General features: G+C 45.1%; 1 protein-coding gene across 1 annotated transcript in view; it reads left to right on the top strand.

The window, feature by feature from the left end:
• Pdcd1lg2 (programmed cell death 1 ligand 2) overlaps positions 1-22448 on the top strand; it is a 23812-nt gene extending 1364 nt beyond the window's left edge. The window contains exons 2-4 of the mRNA XM_055614170.1: positions 7570-7839; positions 18373-18506; positions 22398-22448. Coding sequence (XP_055470145.1) covers positions 7570-7839; positions 18373-18506; positions 22398-22448 — 455 coding nt within the window. The remainder of the gene's footprint in view (positions 1-7569; positions 7840-18372; positions 18507-22397) is intronic.
• The last annotated feature ends 710 nt before the right edge of the window (positions 22449-23158 follow it).

The following is a 23158-nucleotide window of genomic DNA, read 5'->3' as shown; positions in this document are numbered from 1 at the left end:
AATAATAATAATAATAATAATAATAATAATAATAATAATAATAATAAAAGAGGCACCTCCTCTAAAGGGACAAAAAAAGCATCTGAATGGAAATGTTTTTGACATCTGGTGTAAGGTTTAAACAAGTAAATGTAAAAGAGGATTAGAAAGCCATAGATACAGTGGGGCTAGAGGAAGCCAGGAACATGAGAAGACAACAGGCCCCTTCCTCGTCTCTGCTGGACCCCGGGGCTGATCTTCCTTGGTGTGGGAAGATTTCTTCTTTAAAGCAATGGGCATCACATTAGGGACCTGTGGTTTCGCACAGACTCTGAACCAGTGGTCCTCCACCTTCCTGAGGCTGTGACCCTGTACTCCAGTTCCTCACATTGTGGTGACCCCAACCATAAAATTATTTTCATCGCTACTTCATCACTGTAATTTGCTATGGTTCTGAATTGTAATGTAAATACCTGATATGCTGGATATCAGGTATATGTGATTCCCAAAGGGGTCGTGACCCACAGGTTAAGTAAGAACCACTGCTCTAAGCATAAGCATGGGTTAACCTCCACAGCGTCAGACAAGAGTGAAAAGAAACGCCAGTGGCCCACAGACCAGCATGATGGATGTTTTTTACACGGTAGCTATAAAATGTTTTGCTTCCAACAAAATTGTTGAATGACGAGGAACCTTGCCTAGAAGTAACAGGTGATAATCAAAAATTAGCCCTTTTTTGCCGGATAAATTATGCCTTTCAAATTACTTCCAGTTCCTACCAGCCAGTTCATATGAACAAGATGGCATGGGGGGGGGGGTGAACAAGTTTCTTTAGCACAAATAAAATTCAGGTTGAACTCTACCTCACAGAATAGTTCTAAACATCATCCACACGCATTTTTGGATTTGTGGATGAATGGCTTGAGTGACATACGTTTCCAGGACACTTCTATCGTCACAATTAGTAAACACCAATATCTATGATAATGGCAAGGAAACCACATTATAGAAGCAAACCTGAAGTCCCTGAGTAATAATGAAAAATTTAATTTCAGCAACTGTATTTATTTTGTTGTTAAGTAGAAGACACTGAGGATGATAAATCAGAGAACTACCATACATATGTGTGTGTGTAAAAATGAAATAATTATTTGTTGAAAATATTTATGAAATCCTAAATATGTATTTTTCCAATATGGAAGTTCGTGCAAAAGTCTAAGAATCAAACTGATACACAAGAGGGGACGCTATGTCTTAATTTTTATCAGAAGGGTGTAAGCAGAGAGCAATATTGATGACAACATTCAAGAGTAACTTATTGTGATGTGAAACCTCAGCTCTGGGGCCTGGTGGGGGATCCTACAAATGAGGTGTGAGTAGAGAAAGGGCTAGTTTTACCTTTAAATCTGGGAAATAAATATGGACAATAGGTACGTAAGACTTCTTTCTGCCCAGCAATTCATATTAAACATAGGGAAAGAGTTGATTTCAAAAGGATAGAAAAATGATGCGGCAGAATGAGGAAAACATCCAGAAGAGACCATAGCTTCTGGAAAACCAGGCTGCGGCCATGTGACTAAGAGCCCCCAGAGGCACGGAGGGGGTCCACTGAAGTTGAGGAGCGGCCTGCAAAGAGGACTCCAGGGAGGCACAGAGCAATAGAGCACTGGGCCACAGCAAGCTGGAGCCAAGGGCGGGAACAGAGGAGCCAGCGATGGGAATGAACTGAAGGTTACAGAAGTACTTTGACCCAACAGGAGAGCTGGAGAAGGCAAGGGTGCGGCTTCAGTGGGCGGAGGCAGGAAGCGGATGGCTCCCATTGCAGAGGCTTCACTGCGGATGAGGAGCACAGAGCCTCTAGAAAAGGAAGCTGGAAGAGAAGCTGTGTATGAAAAGGTGGCTGGCGTGTGAGAGTCAGGGCCCAGGGAAAGCACAGGCTGAACTAACTACTGATGGAGCCACATCGCTGCCTGCGGCTCCTTTCCCCTGAGGGAACAGGGAAAGAGGGCTCTCTGGAGTCAAGAACACTCTGCCCTGACTTTCCAAGAGGGCCAAGCTTTTGGAATTACAGTCTGGCCCTATATTTTTCAACAAGCTGTTTGATGACAGATTGAGAGCAATTCCTCAAAGATTTACTTCGGTGGGTTACTTGAAACTTGCCTGAATCCTGTAAGGCAAAAGCACGTAAGAGCAACATGTCCGCTTTGTTTACAGTCACTACGACGACGAGTAAGGTGACAATATTGTGTGCAAAGTTTGTTCCTGTCTTTGAGATTGTGTGGGGGCTGGAGAACTGGATAAGAGCGCTTGCTGTCCAAGTCTCAGGATCTGAGTTCAGATCCACGGCACCCACATTAAAAACAAAGCATGCCTGTATTCTCAGTGTAGGAGGGCAGTAACCAGCAAAAGCTGGGGACTCCCCGGGAGTTGAGTTGGCCTAGCCAAAACAGTGAACCAGTGAACAGTAAGCCTCTCTCAAGGCAAGGCTGCAGAGAACAATGAGGAAAGCCAGGCTTCTCTTCTGATCTTACCTGGGCATGCCCATCTGGACACACACATGGCTCACAGAAACATACACCCCATACCTGGCCCCCAACACACACCTAGGGAAATAGAAACCATGAACCTTACAGAAATCCAGAGTAGAAAGTAATCATTCCTTTAATGTTAGAGACTGAAAACTCAACAAGGGAACAAGGGCCTAAGTCACATTGGCGATAGCACTGTAGCAGAGGTGAAGAGGACAGCGGGGGGCCGGTGGAACTCCTGGACTCATCACTTGGCAGACTGTTCGGTGAGAGCTAGTGTCGGGAACAAAATGGTTCTCTGCTAGTGACACCATCACGGGGGGGAGAGAAATGGCCTTTCATTAATGAGAACGCTGAGAGGTTGAAAGAGCATGTCCCCAGCCCTTGACTAACACCTGTCAGATCCTCACGACCAGGTTCTCAGCCGCTGTGCTTATTCCGTGTTGTTTTTACTAAGCCAAACAACTTGTCCTGGGGGATGGTGCTGATGATATAAGAATGAGAAGTTGAAGCTTCCATTTATAGATACATTTAACTACAAGTTAGGTAGCTAGCTGATGGCTAGTAGGAGAAAAAATAGATGTTGCTAAAGATAAAAGGCAGTGTTCTCATTTGGTCTAGCCACAATGGGAACCGGAACAGAGGTTCCTCAAAAGACTAAAAATAAACTCGTTTAATCCAGCCGTAGTACTCCTAGGTGTATATTTAAAGGTCTCTAAGTCAGAACACCATAAAAACACACACCAAGTTTATTGTAGCCGAGTCACAGCCCAGTTGCCCCCAGCAGACCAATGTGTATGATGAAGACTTGAGAAGGGATGTGTCCTGTGTATGGTCTTATCTGTGCACTCTAAGGGGAAAGGGGTGCCATCAAAGTAAAGGGGGCCTAGCGGGAGAAAGGAAGGGATGAGAGAGGGAGGAAATTTAACTGAGGATAGTGGAGGGGTCAGCACATGCGTGAAAATGTCAATGAGATCTATATTTTGTGCAAGTGTTATATGCTATAGAAAGAATGGCAGGATCTTTTAAAAAAAAAACATGTTTCATAATAATAAGAACCAGCTTTCTAGGAAGAAATGACAGTTCTAAATGTATGTGTGCCTAGAAATATAGCTTCAATATACTAAACATAAGTGGGAAAGTTGACTATTCCCCCCTTGAAGCCCTGCCCACTCTTGGGAGGTTTATTTCTTTTAAATTATTTTTATATTCTGAGATTATAATATAATTATACCATTTAAATCTTCCTTTTTTATCACTCCAAACCTTCCCATATCCACCTTTTTTCAAATTCATGGCCTCTTTTTCATTAATTAGTGCCATCTATATGTTTACATACCCATGTATCTATTTTTTTACATTCATGACTACAACCTGCTCAGTCTGTACAATGTCGCTTCTCTCTCCCTCTCTCTCTCTCATACACAAATATATATGTTATATATAACGTACATTATGTGTGTATGTTTCCAGGGTGGTTGTGTTCTTCCCTGGGGAAGACTATTTCTCCCACTCTCAGCATTCCTTAGTTGCCTATAGTCCTTTGTTTAGGATTGAGGCCTCCTGGGATTTTCTTACTTTGCCCTAATAAGTTTCAGTTCTCTTTGTTCGAATAATTGGAAGAGGAGAAGGAGAAGGAGATGGAGACGGAGGAGGAGGAGGAGGAGGAGGAGGAGGAGGAGGAGGAGGAGGAGGAGGAAGAAGAAGAAGAAGAAGAAGAAGAAGAAGAAGAAGAAGAAGAAGAAGAAGAAGAAGAAGAAGAAGAAGGCGGCAGCAATCTGCTTTAACAGATAGGACAGAATACACAGCAGAAGACCTGAACAACAACACAGTTGAACAACAACCAGCCTGATGTAGGTGACATGTCTAGACAGAGCCCCGGCTGCAGAAGACCTGTTGCTCCTAGGTTCCTGTCTGACACTCACCGATGTAATTCACCCAGCATAGCTGCAAGGGCAGACACTTCTCATTGAGCGGGAAGTTGGAAATCTTGGGCGTTAAAATGACTTCCACATTTGCTCATCTTTTCTCAAGAATATCAACCCCCATCCAGCTTCCTCATTATGCACCATTGGGGATAATACCTCTTCAGCCACTTCCCAAATAAAAAAGAGGCTGTGAAAGCATTTTTAATATTGTAATATAGAGCATTTGGGTTTCCACTTCTTCCCCAAACCATGCTGGTTCTTTTAGCTAAATATCCATCCCTTTCCATGTGTCCCTTCATTTATACCTCACAAGGCAATATCTCAGCCACGGGCCTGATTCCTGCTCCTCTCTCTTCTGAATCACCTCTTTGCTTGGCCAAGGTCAGTTTCTTGTTTGGAGCCCTCCCGCAGGAGTTGGCTGGACCTCACCTACAGCATACTAATCTCAAAAAAAATCTATGGGTTCATTTTTTCCAAATTTAATCCCCAAACCACAAAAGATAGAAAAAATATGCAGTATGAATTAATGAAATATTGCTGAGAAGGTGCTGACCCAGGAGAGAACCTAGAGGTAGAGTGGGCACTTGAAGAGCTTACTTCAGATACTATGTGATTGCCAGAGACAGCCCAAAGCTTGGTTCCAAGGAGATTGGGAAGACTAGCCCAAATCCTTCAGCAGACAGTGTCAGAGCCCAGTTCTTTTCATTTTCCATGAGGTCTGGACTTTGCTAGATCCATCAAGAGAATACATTCTTCCTGCTTATGCAAGCTGCTTCTTGGCCCATTGCAGTGTTTCCAATACAAAGTTTTATGATAAGATGCAGGCGCTCATGTATCCCTGCCATCTCAAGGATTCTGTTTCCCCGTTAGTTTTATGATAAGATGCAGGCGCTCATGTATTCCTGCCATCTCAAGGATTCTGTTTCCCCGTTTGCAAGCTAGGAATCCAAATTTTACCTGCCTCATACAGTCCTCCTATACTTTGAATAAGATAATGTCTGATTACAGGGCTAGGACCAGATATTTTGGCCACTTAACTCCTGCTCCTCTCTAAGTTTTTGAAAAGCGAGCAACGCAGCCCCGTGGGAAGTGAATATCGTGTTAAGTGAATGGTTGTATGACCACGTGATTCTCCCTTCCTCTCTCTGTTTGGGAACTGTGCCACCCACAGTGGGCTGGGTCTTTCCATATCAACTTAATTAAGACAATACCCCAGAGAGGTGTCCACTGACCAATTCAGTGTGGACCATCCTTCATTAAGATGCTTTCCTGGATGATTTTAGATTGCATCAAGTTGACAATTAAAATTAACCATCACAGACTCTAAATCTACTCATAAAAGATAAGGACTCTTCCTCACAATGATAGAGTACTCGCTTAACATGCACAAAGCCTTAGGATTGAGCCCAGGCAATGGAATTAATCCCTGGGGAAACGCTGATTCAGTGGGTGTCTCTGGATATAGCTCATCAAATTAGTAAGTTATCACATGGAGACAGAACAGAGGAAGACAGAGAGGCAATTAATTACACAGGGGAAAGGGCCTGAACATTCCTTCCTCCTTCCTGTTCTACATTAGGTAAAAAGGACGTTCCACAAAGCTTACAGTTTAAGGAAATCATATGTATTTAAGGTTTTTCATATAGCTGTTACCAGCCTGGGCATGGTGATGCAAGCCTATAATCCCAGCACTTAGGATGCAGAGACCAGAAGGCAGCAAATTCAGTTTCATCCTGGGATACTAAGTGAGATCAAGGTTAGCCTGGGCTACACTGAGAAAGCCTGTTTCAAAAACAAAATCTAAAAAAAATACGGTTGTTATTACTTTAATATGAATTAGTCTTCCAAAAGAATTTTGTGTTTGCACATGTCCTAGCAGTTTAGGAAACTGTTTTGTCACACTTGTTATCAGTCGTGTTTCATCTCCGTGACACAGGGCCTGACATAAACAACTCAAGGGAGGGAGGATTTCTTTTAACTCGTGCCTTCAGTCCATCTTGGTCAGGAAGGTGTAGCAGAACAGAGCTCCCATCATGGATTGTTTTCTCTTTAGTCTGTTTGGGTCTCCGGATGGTACTGCCCATGTCCACGGTAGACTTCCTGCCCACTAGTTGTTTCTCTCCAGAAAAGCCCTCACAGACACACCCACAGGTATCTCTTGCCAATATTCTAGGAGCTTTTCATCCAATCAAACTGACAAAGATTAACCCTCTCAACAATTGTGTTTTTATTTTACGTCAAGATGGGCTTTACTTCAGTGATTGTATTAAATATTTATTTAAGAAAACACTTCCCACTTAATAAAAGACAGTACTTGCTCCCCCTTCCATCACTAAAACCCCATAGTTTACTGTCAACATTTCCAGCTATATACATGCGTTGTTTATATTTGTTAATTTTTAGGTGAGGCCTAAGATTTTCGGATGGTCTTTGTGCCTTCCTGATCCTCCAAATATCTCCTTTTAATTTTATATCTCCATGTTCTGATGAGCAGGGAACTACATGAGAATAGTTCATTCAGCCTGTACTGCCCAGAACATGTCTGTATTGAGAAGTAATAATAAGTAACCCAACTCTTAAGTATTTATAGCTCTTATAGAGCTCCTTATTTTCCTCCTCCAAATCTCAAAGATAACAGAGGGAAAGGGGAAATCTTTGAGTAAATTGTCTACTCATGATGTCTGAAAAGTGATCTGTTGGGGTTATCTAGTGCTTTCCATATATCCATTCCCTCAACTCTCTCCACCTCCCCCTCAATTATGAGACAATTTAGAATACAAGAGGACACAGAACATGGCATCCTAGCATAGTGCTAAGATATAAGTTTTCAGCCTTCCTATTTTCAAACATTGGATGTACCAGTCTTTATTCTTCTGACTTTGGAAAACACTCTTGACCTACTTGTGTCATCAATTAACACCCCCAAAATTGGGGCTGTCAACAAAGCATCTTTGTTGTATTGTAGGAATTAAAACTACTCAAGCTATGAAAACTACTGTATCTGGGACATGGGAAATATTTTAAAAGTTAAAAAAAAGTATTACCTAAGATCAATAGTGATCATTTTATTTCCTCTTGCATTGTGCAGTATTCTCCAGCAGTCACATAATACTTCTTTTTCCTCTGTTGCCCAGCTTCTTATGTGAAGATAGACACTAGGATCCTAGAGGTCCCAGGGATGGAGGAGGTACAGCTTACCTGCCAGGCTAGGGGTTACCCCCTGGCAGAAGTCTCCTGGCAAAACATCAGTGCTCCTGCCAACACCAGCCACGTCAGGACCCCTGAAGGCCTCTACCAGGTCACCAGCGTTGTGCGCCTAAAGCCGCAGCCTGGCAGAAACTTCAGCTGCGAGTTCTGGAATGCTCACACGAAGGAGCTTACTTCAGCCATCATTTACCCTCGGAGTAAGTGTGGCCCCCCACTCCGTAGCTCTGTCCATTAGAGCTCAGGCAGAAACAGTGCGCTCACATGAGCCCCTCTTCATGAAGCCAAGGTAGAATCTAGAAGAGCTACAAGGACAGAACAGGACAACAATCTCTACTGTTGAGGGAGAGTTGCCACAGTTGGAGAAGGCAGCTGTGGGAGAGCATGAGGAGTGAGCAGCTTGGAGAGCTGAGGTGAGCAGCTTCCGGGAGGGTAGTACATGAATGACAGCTACCCCAGCCATACCTTAGGTCCCCCAGTCTTCTGCTAGTGTTTCCCATTGCCTGAATCCAACAGGAAGTCAGAGAACAAAGATGTCTACCCACTGCTCAACATCTGGGGTGTCAGAACACAGTGTTACAGGTACAAAACAGATCTGAAAAAGCAGTGGAAATGTCCAACATGATTCATGACCAGAGCAATACATGAGGAGGATGGATGTTTGTCTGGCTGTGCTGCCGGCTAATTGACTGGCCATGCTAGCTAGCTTTAGAAGTGGATCTCATCCTTTTGAATTTCTGCACCTGCAAAGTTTTAACCTATTTGTACAAACTAACAACTTTTTGTGCCAGGGGACAATATTCGTTTGATAACTAAAAACCATCAGCTAGAAAAACAATCATCTCATAAGAGACAGGAAGTTTTTTCCCCCCACCATTTATGCATTTCTTATTGAATTGCCACAAATGTAATGACCGAAAGCAACACAACTTTAAGGTCTTATACTTCTGGAGGTTTCACTGAGTCCTAGTCAAGGTGAGTAAGGGCTACAGAGGTTCTAGGAGACATTCCATTTTCTTGCCTTTTCCAACTTCATCGGATGTCTATACTCCTTGGCTTCCTGCATTTTCAAAGCCAATAGTCACAGCCCTCTGCCCCTTTTATCAGTCTCATCCTCTGACTCTCTCTCTTTTGCTTGAAACTTGGGTTTCATTAGATGCTTTCACTTATAGAAATATACGTCCAAACAGGTTTGTTAGTATAGAAGTTCAAAGGATGAGATCCACCATCAGAAGTAGCTGGCATGGCCAGTCAAGCTCTGAATAATTTAGTAAGAGACCAGTTTTCTTGGAAATGTCACTAGAACCAGTTAGCTGGTACCACAGACAGAAAAACAATATGTCTCCTGCTCAGTTACGGGTCTATGCATCAATCCAGAAATAACTATAGTCCAACCTTTATACTTGATTATATCAGTGTCTTTTCCCCCTGCATGGTTGAGAAATGTCTTAAAGACAAACTAACAATCCTTGGAAGACTTTACGCTGGGAGAGTTAAGAATGGAGGAAAATGGCGGCTCTCTCTACAGGAGCCAACATGGCTGACTGGAGAGTCCACGCCTGTAGGAGTCAGGTTCTCAACAGTGCGCAAGGTCTCCTGATGCACCATTCATGGATGCAACCAGCAGGGAGAGAGAGAAATTTTTGTTAGTTACCCATTCTTCCCAGCTTTGTTTTCATCCTGCTATTCCCTAGAGAGGATCTTTTGAGGAATTTTGGTGTGCGAGTGTGTGTGTGTGTGTGTGTGTGTGTGTGTGTGTGTGTGTGTGCGCGCGCGCGCCCCTTCCCTGAACTTGCTCAAAATGTTGTGGGGCACTCACCAGAGGAGACTGCTTTGATGTGTTTAAGGCAACAGAAAGTATTTACTAGCCGGCCGGCAACTACACTGGGTGTTCTGGATCCCAGTGTAGCTCCGAGCCTTTTTCAGGGTGAGCTTTTAAGCATGAAATCATATTCTGGGTTGACATACTTCAGTTAGTAAAAACAGTTAGTCAGAAGCAGAACTACAGACATACATTTAGAGATTTCCCACAACTATGGACTTTGATAGATCAGGTCTTTGTTTCAAAGTGCTCTCTATGTCCTGAGTTGTTTGGCCTGGATGGTGTTTCCATCGTGGAAATCAGTTGTGCTAAGGTCTGGGGCCCTGCTACATTCCCCACTGCCTTAGAGAATAAGTAAAATCGTGGGCTCATCCTGTTTTAGTTTAAGATACAAGGCCCCATGGATAATCCAATCAGAATGAGAATTAAATGTCCAGTTCGTGCCGGTAGAAGAGCAGTGAACCAGGCAGACCAAGACAACAGAAACTGGTATCAGTGACCTGATTTATGTCTTCATCTTTTTCCTTTTTGATGTATTCCCCAACCATGGCAAGACTTTCTCTAATTACTGCTGATCAATTAGCATGAAACAATAGGTTCTTCCCAAAGCTAGCCATAGTTTCCTTGATCTCGTGAGAAGTAAGTCTCACCCTCTCTGGCTTTGCAGGACCGTTTCTGCAAGGGAATCTAACTGTTGTTTTAATTGAGAAATGAAACCTTTGCCTACCTCCAGGTCCTGATCAACATGTCTACTTAGTTTGGAAAAGATCAGAAGAGGCATATTTAGTCAAATCATTACCATATGCCCACAAACAGTCTCAGGGGTTTGGTAATATTGCTGTTACCCGGATGAATTAACCCGTAAGGCAGAACAGCAGCATCTGAATAAGGGAAACTGCCTATGTTAAAGGTTTTGGGTACTAGGCAAGGTTCAAACATTGTAAGCCCTCTCATAGAATTTGCATTGTTCCCAGTCACAGTGAATTTTGTCAGTCCGTGAGAAGTCTGTTTTATTCCTAACCCTATCCAGTACGGGGCTGGGTCTCTAAGCGTAACCAGCAATCCTGACCGATTTATGGCTGGGAATGATTCACTCTATCCCCAGGCTTCCTTCCTGTGGCATAGAATCTTGATACCACAGGTTTCTTATGTTTCCAAAAGATTTCCAGAATCTTCTTAAAGAAATTGTTTCAGGAAGCCTCAGTTTCACGACCCCAGTTTTTGAAATTGAAAACTCCTTATTCCCTGGGGCCCAATGAAACCTTAATTTTAACGGGTCATAATCCAGGAGACAGTCTGCTTGGCAGTGGCGTTTGGGCTTCCAGTTTTTTGACCTGGGCATGGTGGATCCATGGTGTAATGCCAGCTACTATCACTGCTGTAGGAGTAGAGAAAGTCACCAGGCAGGATCCTTTCCAGGTTGTTTCAGTGCCCCTTTGGCTAGATGCTTGACTCAGATAGTATCAGCAGACTGAAACAACTGGAAACTGGAGGTAGACTTGGAAGTTGGTTGGGTCTCTCTGATAGTCCAAGACTGGAGGGCCTGTAGTGACTTAAGAATGGCATAGTCAGAGCGGGAGAGATGGCTCTGTGCTTAAGAGCACTGTCTGCTCTTCCAAATCACCCAAGTTCAATTCCCAGCACTCACATGGCAGCTCACAACTGTCTGTAACTCCAGTTCCACGGATTCTGACACTTTTATACCGATGCGCAGAGAATAAAATTAAATAATAATAATAATAATAATAATAATAATAAAAAGAATGGCATAGTCAGAGTTCTGCCAACTGCTGGTCTCTGTGCCTGGAAGCTGTGGGAGAGGCCTGCCAAGCATCATCTCATAGGAAATAAATCCCTCCCTATATGGGGTGCAACAGGTCCAGAGAAAGCAAAGATACCCATCCACCCTTCACTAGATTCTAATGAGAGTTTTGTAAAAGTTTCTCTTAATGTCCTGTCCAGAACTCTGAAGTCTAAATGCACATTGAAGCTTTCAATCTATGTCTAAAGCTTTAGCTATTTCTTGAGAGGTTTTGGCTATGAAAGTCAAGCCATTGTCAGACCCCATTGCTAGCAGGAGGCCAAAGCAGGGGACCAGTTCCTGGAGGAGCTTTTGAAGTTACTATTTGAACAATATCAGTCCTGGTGGAAATGCTTGTAGCCACTTAGAAAACCCAGTAAGTAATGGTTTTGATGTTGGTAGTGTTGTTTTTAACTTCCCCTGGCAAGCTAGATCTTGGTGAAATCAGTTTTGCCAGGTTTTGGGGTGTTAGCCTCTCATTTGGACCCCTTCCTGGGAAAGGCTTCTCTGCTTTGGATTTGCTTGAGCACAAACCTGGCATTTGTCTGAGACGACGCACGCCAGGCTGTCTAGTCTAGGTGTAGAACACCTTGCTGAACAACCCAGAAGTTTTGTGGAACCCACATGCGCAGCCTGATGAAGGCCAGTTCCCAGAGTCCTGCCAGTTGCTTCTGAGAGAATGATCTTTCCCTCTACTGTCCATCAATCTGTGGTAAGATGTCCATTTCTTCTTTAGCCAGGTCAGCAGTGGGCAGGAGGGTGGAGATTCATAAGAGAAGCTAAATAGCCACTAGGAGGGCCAAGATTTTCTAATGTCCTTTTTCCCAGCAGTGAGAAGCCCTCTTTCTCTATAATACATGGACAGGCGCAGCAGTAAAAGCATAGCTGCTGTCTGTGCACATGGTGGAGGACTTTCCTTTCTCTCCCACTGGGTCAGATTGCTTAGTTCTGCACGCTGGGCTGAGGTACCTGGTTGGGTCCAGATTATTTTAGTTAAATTACTGCAGCTCTCACCACTGTTCTCATCTTCCATCTCCTGACAGTCATGAATGAGCACCTGTGGGTTGTCACCAGTCAAGAGGGTATCAGGATTGACAGTGGTGGAGTTTTTAAACTGGACTCCGGGGTAGTGCAGGAGTAGGGCCTGCTACTGGGTCACACAGGCGTTAGACAGCCAGAGTCCATGCTCCCAAAGGAGGGTGTCAATACTGTGGGGTGCTATGAGTATCAGATCCTGATCCAGAGTTAACATGATGATAATGATGATGATGATGATGATGATGATGATGATGATGATGATGATGATGATTTAGACTATCAGTAACTGCCATAGGTCTTAGATAGATGGGCCATCCTGTAGCTACAGGCTCTGGTCATTTAGACAGGTATGTCACAGGGCGTTTCCATGGCCCCAAAGTTTGGGTTAAAAACCCCTTTTGTCTTCTGTTTCATGGAGACACAGATGAGAAAGTTTTGAAGCATCTGGAAAGTCTAGGGCTGGCGTGGAAGTCAGAGCTGTTTTGAAAGCCTCAAATGCCTTTTGTTTTATCTGAGTCCAGATTAGGGGCTCAGTGCTGGCTTTGTGCTGGTGTATAGAGGCTCTTGCTATTTCCTCAAACGCTTGTATCCAGAGGCAGCGATATCCTGCTGCACCTATCTCTCACATAGCTCTCAACTGTCCAAACCTGTCTCTGAAGGACGGCTGTAATCCTACTCTGAGACAGGCTCCTTCTGCCTCCCTTCAGCTGGCAGTCGATATACAAATAAAGCCTCCGATATACAAAGCTGGACTTTCTTAGCTGACATTTTGTAGCCCAAGGTCTGTAACTCTCCCAGTGTCCCCCAGTGACCCTTTTTAAATCTGTTTTCCCAGGAAATCTCTGAGGAAGGGCAGAAGGTCCCCCCCTTTTTTTTCAACGTTGTTTAATCCGAATGGGGGTAGCTGGGCTGATTAGTTGAACAATTATAGGAAGTTGGTGTCGGGCCAGCCCTGGGAGTGGTTGGTGGGTGTCTGCCCACACCTCTGGGAATTTTTGTTATCAGTCTGAGAGATAGCCTAGCTGTATATTTTGACTGGAGACAGGACGTTCAGCCAGGAGATATTTTTCTGATTGAGGGCAAGACACCAAAATTTTGTTGGCTCTAACTGTGTTTCATCGTCAGAGAATGTGACAGTGGATTTCAGGTTATGCAAAGGGCCTTGTCTTTCAGTCGGTTTCCTGCGGTTAAAACACCTTTGAGCTACCCCAACAACTGGGACCTACTTATACCTTAGACTTTTTTCTGGCTTTTGTAACATTCTCCTGGTATCTGGGGCTGACTCGGTAGCAAAGGAAATCTCTTTAGAATCTGTCCTTAACCCTTCTGAAAAGGCCCCCGTGAAGAATGCCTCCTTGGTCAGTGTTGGACAGAAGGAAAAATCTCTTCTGTGTAGGCTGCACTGTCCAACAGTGTTGTCTTCACCTGGGCCTGACATGACTTTTCTGCCTCTTTTTAGAGAATGCTAGGTTTTCAGTTATACAGATCATTTGTTGTAAGGAGATGTAAGTCATGAAAGAAGGAGCAAGACTTCTCTCTTCCCCTTTCCTGGGGTTACTAAGAACAGGTAGAGGAAGGGGAGCAGGGGCTCCTTGGCTCCTGCCGTGCCTCTCCCCACCTCTACACAGGGACCTGCCCTGCAGGCCGCAAGCAAGGAAATCATCGAGAGCTCCTGCTCCAGGAGTGGGACAGGTGGAGGCATTTGGGTTTTGTTTGTTTGTTGTCTGTTTGTTCTTGTTTGTTTTACTTTTGGAGGGGGCAGTTCTCTCAGCAACCTGGCAGAGCCAAAGGGATTCAGACCCCAACAGGTGGGGACACCAGTCTTAAGCCAGGGAGTTCTCACCACAGAGGTAGCAACTGGTCCATCCAGGGAAAGGGAACTGACAGAAACACGTATAGAGCCACAGAGAGATACACACACAGTAAAGACAACCAAGGTGGCCACATTCACACACTTGACCAGACAGAGGGAATCCAGCGCCAGAATCTCACATGGATCCCAGACACTGGATCAGCAGCCACTTCTGACCTCTCCTATATGTTTAAACAGAAGGCACCTTAATCAGACTTAGCTTCTGAGGTGAAAAACCAGGAAACTTTCTAATTTGTTTCCTTTGGGGGTGGAGGTCTCAGACTCCTCCAAAGCATTAGATGGCAATTGTTCAAACAGAGTCCTGGGGGTCCAGAACTCGGGTTTTGCATCCCCTAGGAGCCTCTTGACCACTGCACTCTTCCTTGCTCCAAGGGCCTCTGAGATTTCCAGTGTCTTGAGGTCTAGTCTCTGGGGCCTCAGTGGGACCTCCAGAGATGTCATGGGGTACCCACCAGAGAAGACTGCTTGGACATGGGGCCAGCCAATAGAAAGCCTTTAGAAGGAGGCCAGAGACTAAATCTGGGTGTTCTGGATCTCCCATGTCCTTCTCAGGATGAGCTTTTAAGCACAAAAAGCGAAACTACACAAGTCAAAACAAAGATAAAACAAACAAACAAACAAACAAACAAACAAACAAAAAAAAAAACAAAACAAGGTTGGTGCATTTAGAGACTTTCCCAGAACTATGGACTTTGATGGATCAGGTCTTTGTTTTCAGTTTGGCAGGGGGTGCTGTCTACTTGCTGAGTTTTATGGCCTGAATAGCCCTTCCATTATGGAGTCAGTTGTGCTAAGGCCTGGGTCCTGTTACAATACCTTTCCCACTTCTACACCTTCTTTGTGCCTTAAGTTCCTCTCCCATAAAGCAACATTATTTGGCATCACCCATCCAACCCTCTCTCTAAGGCAGCTCACCCAACTTCAGAATGCAAGGGACTCAGGCTTCCATCCTGCTCATTGAGATCTATTACCATCACTTGCTTGTTTTCCTGGCACTGTGTGTATGCTGGGCTTCTGAAAACATTTATATTATCCATACCTTCTCATAGTTCACATGATTCTTTATATCCAGGTCTAGTGAAAGCTGAGTGTTTTGACCATGGCAAGTGCTTGGGAAATGCTGTCTTGTTGGGTTGGAGACATAATTTTAAAGCTCCTTGTCTGTGTAGATAGTCAGATCAGATACAACACCCTGATTTGTAATACAAAAGAATAGCAGCAGGAAAAACACAGTCACATCCTCCTAAGAGGTCCTTTCATTGTAGCTGTCTCTTCTTCTTCTTCTTCTCCTCCTCCTCCTGTTCCTCCTCCTCCTCTTCCTCTTCTTCCTCCTTCTTCTTCTTTCTGAGACAGGGTTTCTCTGTGCATCCCTGGCTGTCCTGGACTCCCTTTGCAGTCCAGGCTAGCCTCAAACTCACAGAGATCCTCCTGCCTCTGTCTCCCTGAGTGCTGGGATTGCAGGCATGTGCCAGGCATGCCTGGCACATCTCCTTCTTAAGAGCGTTGTCTAGCTGATTTATAACTACCCTGTTTCTACTCATTCTCATAGACTGAGCTACTCATCCACTGCTGACTGCTGTGAACCACCTCGGGTTTCTCCAGAAGTCAGTGAATTAAACAGATGCAGAAATGAGAGTCCCGGGGTGGGAGGATGCCTGCAACTCTAGAACAGAAGGCTGAAAGTACTAAATTTTGGTCAGAAGTTAGAGAGTTATTAGGTCATTTTCCTCAGTCAGTAACTGCACTTTCACAGGGAAATGTAACTGGGCTAGAACATAGAAGTAACTGTGAAACACCCTGGTGGAGCTGGCAGAAAGGTAAAGCCTTCCGGGGGCGCCTGGAGGTGAGTCCAGGAAGCAAAAGAGAACATAGACTCTGAAACCAGACTTAAGCCTGCTATCTCTGCTATCTCTGTCATCTCCTGGCTTTGGAACTTGAACATCCCATGGGGCTATCCTAGAACTCAGTCTCTCAGGTATGCAGTGAGAGTAAATGATGATGCACGTATTAAAAAGTTTCTGTGGTAACTGAAGGAAACATGATGCTAAAGAGTAAAAGGAGGAAAAACTATGTCACCTCCAGCAAGATTCCTGCCTTTTTTCTGAGTGCATAGGACTGTGTGGTAAGCCTAGGACAGAGATTTTTCCTGTTGCTTATCTTATCATTCTTAGTGAGAATGCAGTTATCCTAAAGTAATACAGAAAAATATGTAGGCTGTGCTGCTGTAATGAAGATATTCAAACGTACAATGAGTCAAGGCAGCAGTGCGTTTCCCTTTACATAATACTTAGAGAGAGAAAGTGCTCCAAGCATCTAAATGACTACATCCTATAAGTCATTCCGCGACCCAGGTTATTTCCATCTTGTTGATCTGCCATTCCTCAGGATATTGTCCTTGTTGGATTGTCAAAGCTGGGTCATCACTAGATCTACGTCTCTGCCCTCAGAGAGGAAAGGATGTTGGAAGAGACCTCTGATGGTTTAAAGTCAAGATCCAGAAGACCCATTCTTGGTCTGAACTTAGTTTATATTGCAGGCTACATGTAAGTACAGGCCCAAGGATCTAGAAAAACAATCTCTGAGAGCTATATGTGCCAATAACTTGGCACTGGGAGAGAGGGAGCTGGTAAGATTAATAACCAGCAGGATGCTACAAGGTAACTTCTATTCGACTAGGTGGACTAGATAGTCAGCTCAGCTCAGAAACCTTGACTTACCCCTTTCATGGGCTTCATACAGGACCTAAGGATGGCTTAGGTACCATCCTTGTCCTCCAAATACAGTCTAAGGAGGCTGAAGTCTTCAGGGATGCGCAGAAATTCCACACCTGGAAGAATCTATGAGCAAACCTGGACAGAACAAGGGTTCTCAAAGGTACTGACTGAGGCAGGGGCCTGATTCACAGTGCAGCACGCAGCATGCATTTTATAGTAAAGAGACAGTATGATCAGTTTTGCAACAACCCTCAGCAAACAAGCCCTCATCTTCTTTTGTCTTAGTGTCCACATGCTCTTGGATGAGGATGATTCCTATGGAGCTTGAGCTTTGGGTCAGGAAGATCTGGAACTGCAACCCTGGCTGTGTTACTTCCTTGGAAGCAATGGCCACGGATGGATTATTTAGGATCCCCGAGGCTTCCCGGGCTCTAAACTGACTCAGAACTAAGGGATGTCTAATCCTTCCTCAGCTGGGCTGTTCCATGGTTCTCAACACTGTAGAGGGAGAGGCAGGAGCAGAGCAGCCAGAATCACACACACCCCGCACACCTCCTTCCTGAATACTTGTGTACAATTGTTCTGATACAGCAGTTAGGCTTAGTCTGTGTCCATTACTCCATGAGGCAACGTTCCAGTCTCAGAAATAGGCACAGGCTAACTTGTGAGACCGTTAATTGCCATAGTGTGAACACCCCTGCTGTCCTTTCTTCTCTCCCTCTGGCCAATCTGAAGATGCCCAGCACTCTGCAAAGGTGTTCCCCAGCCTCTAAATCGCTCTTCCTATCGCCTCCTCACTAAGTGGATGCCGTCCTCATTGGTAGCACCTTGGTCAGTCCAGACAAGACAAGGGGGGTCAGTTGCAGCCATTCACACCCGACTGGCTGGATTTAACATGTCCTCCCTTTCTGAGATGCTCTGCTGTTTCCAAAGGCTCGTGAGGGTCTTTAAATTTTAAGTTTAAACTAATGGTACAAATTCTAACCTCTTGAGTTCTTATCAGTAAGGGGGAAAATAATTGTGTGCCTGTGTGTGTGTGCGCGCGTGCGCTTAGGGGCTTTCCTACTTGATTGAGAAAGGCAGGGTGATGAAGAGAGAGAAAAAGGAGGTAGAGAATAGAGACAGAGATGGGGTGGGGGAGAAAGAAAGAAAAGAAAGTGTGGGTAGGTGGATGAAATGACAGAGTGGCAAAAGACACAGGATCTGGGCCCAGACAGTCTGGACTGTATCTCAGATGAATCATGTGCTGTCTGACTTTGGGGAAATGTCTCAGCCTCACTCCTCCCCATCCCCCACCAGTGAAAATGAAGATCAAAGTAGAGACTGCTTCACTGGGTGACTGTGAAAAGAAATGGGAGTCTGTGTGGGAGAGGTGTGGAGTGGAGGCTTGGTCCATGGTGGTGTGGTAGGAGCCCCTTCAGGAAGCCCCCTCGGTCTAGCTCTGAGCTGCCCTGTGATGGAGTTCTGGTTCTCTCATTCACCCAGGCTGGATGGAACCCAAAGTCCCCAGAACATCATCACTTCATGTTTTCATCCCGTCTTGCATCGCTGCTTTAACCTTCATAGTTGCAGCGGTAGCCCTGGGGAAGAGGCTGTGTGGAAAGCTGTATCCTAGAAAGGTGAGTGACTTACAAGCCCCGTGAGCCTGCAGCCTGCCAGGCTTCGGCAAAGTGCTTTAAGCCTAGAGGGCTTTGGGATGGCCCTCGGGCCATTTTACCCCAAGAAAACGGTTCAGTCTTCAGTTTGCTGAACCCACACTGAGGTTTTTCTGTTTTTGTTTTAAGGAGTTGTTCATTCCTGGGCTGAAAGAGTTTGCCTTGCCCTCCAGGCTTCCAGAGTGCTATCTTTTGGGTAATACAGACAGCATTTAGTGGTGAGATGTTAACAAGAGCCTCTCTGAGGATGCTATTAATTTCCATCTCACTTTTTCTCCTTCTGGGCATGAGTTAAACCTTCCTGGTCTCCTAGAAATCCACCCCTTCTCTCTGGGTGAGGAATAGAGAGAGGTTATGAGCACCTCAGTTAGAAGGGGTCTTTGTGATCATCTTCTAAGCCCGCGCCTTCTCATCAACCTACTCCTACCGTTTGGGACTGGGGCACGTCTGCAGCTTCCAGATCTACATAGAGCTGCTCTTGTGTCTATCTGTAGTCTGTCTGTCCCTTAATTGTCTGGAAGGAGCCAGACAATTACAAATAAACAAACAAACAAACAAACAAAAAAACCCCACCCAGAATGTATGGAAAACACCCGTCTGGTGTTTTCCTCCGTGACCTCTGAGTGAGCAGCCAGTGAACTTCTTTCCAGGTCTACACAGGCTTTGTCTGTCAAAAAGGAAATGTTGTCTTTGACTAAGCCATTTGAAGTGGGCAGCCCCGGGGTGGTGGTGGTGAGGGATGGGCTGGGGGTTGGTGGGTGCCACCCTACGCTGATGGCGATACCATCTGTTGTCCTTATCTGGAGGAGTAGCACCACTGCCCTTTCTGCGCATTATCTGGCCTGACCACGAAGCCTCTAACTGCAGAATTCAAGGAAGTGTCAAAAGAAAGAGAGATCTCAGCATTCAGGGGGGCTGCAGGGGGAGAGGGCGTCCTGTCAAAGGCAGCCTGGGATACTCAGTGAAACCTAGCCTCAGGAGAAAAGAGAAAACCTAAGGAGGAGGAGGAAGGGAAGAAGGAAAGCAGAGGGGGAACGGGTGAGAGGGGAAGAAAAATAAGTAAAAGGAGGAAAAGAGAAAAAGAGAGAATAAAGGAGGCAGACAAGAGAAATGAGCAGAAGAGGCAGAGGCAGGCAGGAGGATTTTTTTAAGTGGAGAGGAAGGGAGAAGAGTAAAGAAAGGAAATACTGAGTTTGTTAACACAACTGTGGCTTCTGCATAAAGTCCAGACTACAGACCCGTGATGTCAGACTGCTATGGCAACGGAAGCCCACTACAGTCTTATACCCTGCCCTTCCCACAGATTTTACAAACAAAGTGTCTGGCCTAGGGCCTGAGGACTCCTTAATCACCTTAACCATTCACAACAGCCGCGTCATGGAATCAGCCAGGGTGGATGGTTAAAGAAAATATGACATGTGTTCCCATCAGAGCACTATTTAGCCTTAAAGAAAAAACTAAAATAAAATGATGTCATTTTCAGGGGGATGGATGAAGCTGGAGGTCATCATTTTAAGCCCAACTCAGACAGTGCAGACAGACATATTTCCTTTCATATATAGCTTCTGGATTTAAAAAATAAATACACAGGGCAGCCGCACAAGGGGAAAAGAGGCACAGGGCAGGTTTATACCTGGGAATGGATACAACTGAAGTGTATGTGTGTGAAAAGCCATCATGATTAGGCTGGAGAAATGGCTCAGTGGTTAAGGGAACAGTCTTACAGAGCACTGGAGTTCAATTCCCAGCATCCAGATCAGGCAGCTCCTAGCCTCCCAGAGAGCTAAGTCAGCCTACCAGAGGGCTGATCTGAGCTGTCATGTAAGGGACTGACTGTTCACAACTGTGACTAAAACAGAAAGTCCCAAATGTCCCTTCAGCCAAATGTGTCTTGCATTGGGACCAGTGGCAAGTGGCATGTGAGGGTGCCGTAGCTAATCCACTAGAACTGTGGTGGATAGTTCCCTAGTCCTGCCATGTAGAATCTGCTTCCTCCGGGTATCAACAGCCACCGTGCAAAGGCATCCGTGATAGAGCAGTTCCCCATGCAGATCACATTAAACTTTCATGACGAGGAAGGGGAGGCCCCCTGTCTTCTCAACAGCTGCACCGTTAGCCCCTTCCACACCAGACCCTCATGAGGAACCCGAGTCAGGAGCCTTAGCTTCTCCCTCTTCAGTTCTTCTTTGGGCCATTGTTGTCCTGAGACTGAAGTGGAGACAGAGAAGCCTCCTTGGCTCCTGTACAGATTTACCCACAGCTCACTGTGCCTGCTGAGTAGGGGAGGGGAGCCACTGCTGGCCCCCTATTAGAAAAAGCCTAACAGTAAGCATCCCTTTCAAAGGGCCGTTCAACAGTTCAAGGATCAAGAGTGACACGATGCGTTCCAGAGAAGAAACTGGCAAATTCCCCCTCAAAAATGTCAAGTTCTACTTTATCAGCTAGGCTTAAGTTTCATGAATATGGAAACTGTTTCTCATCAATACATAAACTTTCAGTATCTAAAACATTTTCTGGGATATGTAAGATTATGCTCAACCAAATTCTAAGGTTTTTTTTTTCCTAATTTCATTCCTTGGCAAATTTATACATGGATATGTAAACACATAATGAATTTTAGACATTTCATCTTCCGTTCCTCCCACTCTTAGTCCCCTTCCTTTTTTCCTGACATCCTTCTTCCTTCTAACAGGTTCCCTCCCTACTTTCACTTCTTTTTGTATGTGGTTCGCTGAGCTTAGTTGGAGTTGTTTGCAGGAACACAGGTGGGGTTACTTACTAAAGAAAGGTTCACCTCTCGGTGGCTACACCACTGAGGAAAATGACACCCCCTCCCACAGCAACCATTAATTGCCAATTGAAAGTGGAAAAAAATTGGAACAAGTCCTCAGGTCTTGAGAACCATGTTTCCCAAACTCTGGGCAAGAACCAGGTTATGTGTGTGTCACATGTGTATGTTTGATTTTCAAAGTGGTGTTGATACTTCCATAATATATACTGTACGTGAATTCCTAAAAACTGCAATGGAAGCCAAGCATTGTGATGCAAGCCTGTGAGGCCAGGCTTGGGAAGCTGAGGCAGGAGAATTTCTACTTTGAGACTAGCTGGGGCTACATAGTAAGTTAGAGGAAAACACAAAAACATAATAGTCCCAACTTATTTGTGTTTTATTTTATCCTGTATGTACATATATGTGCAGGTGTGTGTGTGTGTGTGTGTGTGTGTTCATACATGCTCACGCATGACTGGTGCAAAGGTGTATGCCTGTGTGTAGAATACAGATATCAACCTCGGGTGCCATTCCTCAGGAACCATGTGCCTTGTTTACTCCACACAAAGTCTCCTACCGGTACCTGAAGCTGGCCACCTAGCCCAAAGTGTGCATTCAGCTCCCAAGCGTGTGCTACTCAGGTCTTCATACTTAGCAGCAGCTGTTTTCTTAAGTTACTTCCCCATTTTTATTAGAGACAATTGAACACATTTCAATAACGGAAAAAAGCCAAAATAACAAAATATTTTTAATAAAAGTTTCTAAGATTTTTAGACTCAAATACTAATAATCCCCATCTGATCCTGAACTGGTAACTAGCAGTTTCCCAGCCAAAACCAGCCCAGAGACCAAGATACTAGTTGGTGCTGTCCTAGAGGACTGAGTCAGAACTAAAAACTCTAAACCAAAAGCCTGACTGAATTTAAGGCCCCCACTCCACAGGAGGAGCTGCATGGCCGGTACCTGTGGCCAAGAATTCATGATTGGAGGGCTCGGAGCCCCCAGTGGTGAGCCTACTACAATGATTTTGCTGAAGGGGCAACAGTATCAATCTGCTCTCTAAATTTGTGTCTCTGTGTTCATAGACTAGTGCCGCAGCCAGACCCAAAGTTCCTGTTCGCAGTGACCAGGGTTAGCACAGAAACTCACCACTGCTCAAAGTTCAGAGTTGATTGTCCCCGAAGGGCTCAGCCGCAAACAGGACATGGCACTCCCACCGTTCAGGCTTGCAGACTGTGTCAGTTAGGGTCTCTACTGCTGCCGTGGGACACCACGGCCAAAATGCAAACTGGGAAGGAAAAAGGGTTTATTGTGCTCACACTCCCACATTGCCGTTCCTCACCAAAGGCAGCCAGGACAGGAACTCAGGCAGGGCAGGAACCTGGAGGCAAGAGCTGGTGCAGAGGTCATGGAGGTGCTGCTTACTGGCCTGCTCCCCCTGGCTGGCTCAGCCTGCTTTCTTAGAAAACCCAGGACCACCTGCCCAGGGGTGGCAAGCACCCACTGGGCTGGGCTCTCCCCCATTGACCACTAATTTTTAAAAGTGACCTACAGCTGGATCTTACAGAGGCGTTTTCTCAACTGAAGCTCCTTCTACTCTAAGGACTCCAGGTTGTGTCAAGTTGACATAAAACCTACCAGTTCAGGGACCGCCAAGGAGGAAGAAACAGACTGTAAGAGACAGAGGTTGGAAAAGACAGGAACAAAACAGTGTCTTGTAAACATTAACGGGACCTCTGTGCTCATGAGTTCACAGCAGCTATGGATACCTGTACAAGAGCCAAACTAGATGGAGCATTCACAACATTTCAGCATGGAGGGGGTGGGCTCCTGAGCCCCACACTCA

Source organism: Psammomys obesus, unplaced genomic scaffold, assembly GCF_907164565.1.
Source record: "Psammomys obesus unplaced genomic scaffold, mPsaObe1.curated_primary_1811, whole genome shotgun sequence".
NCBI classification, from domain to species: Eukaryota; Metazoa; Chordata; class Mammalia; order Rodentia; family Muridae; genus Psammomys; species Psammomys obesus.
Note: the sequence above shows the minus strand (reverse complement) of the source record. Positions and strands in the feature narration are given on the sequence as shown.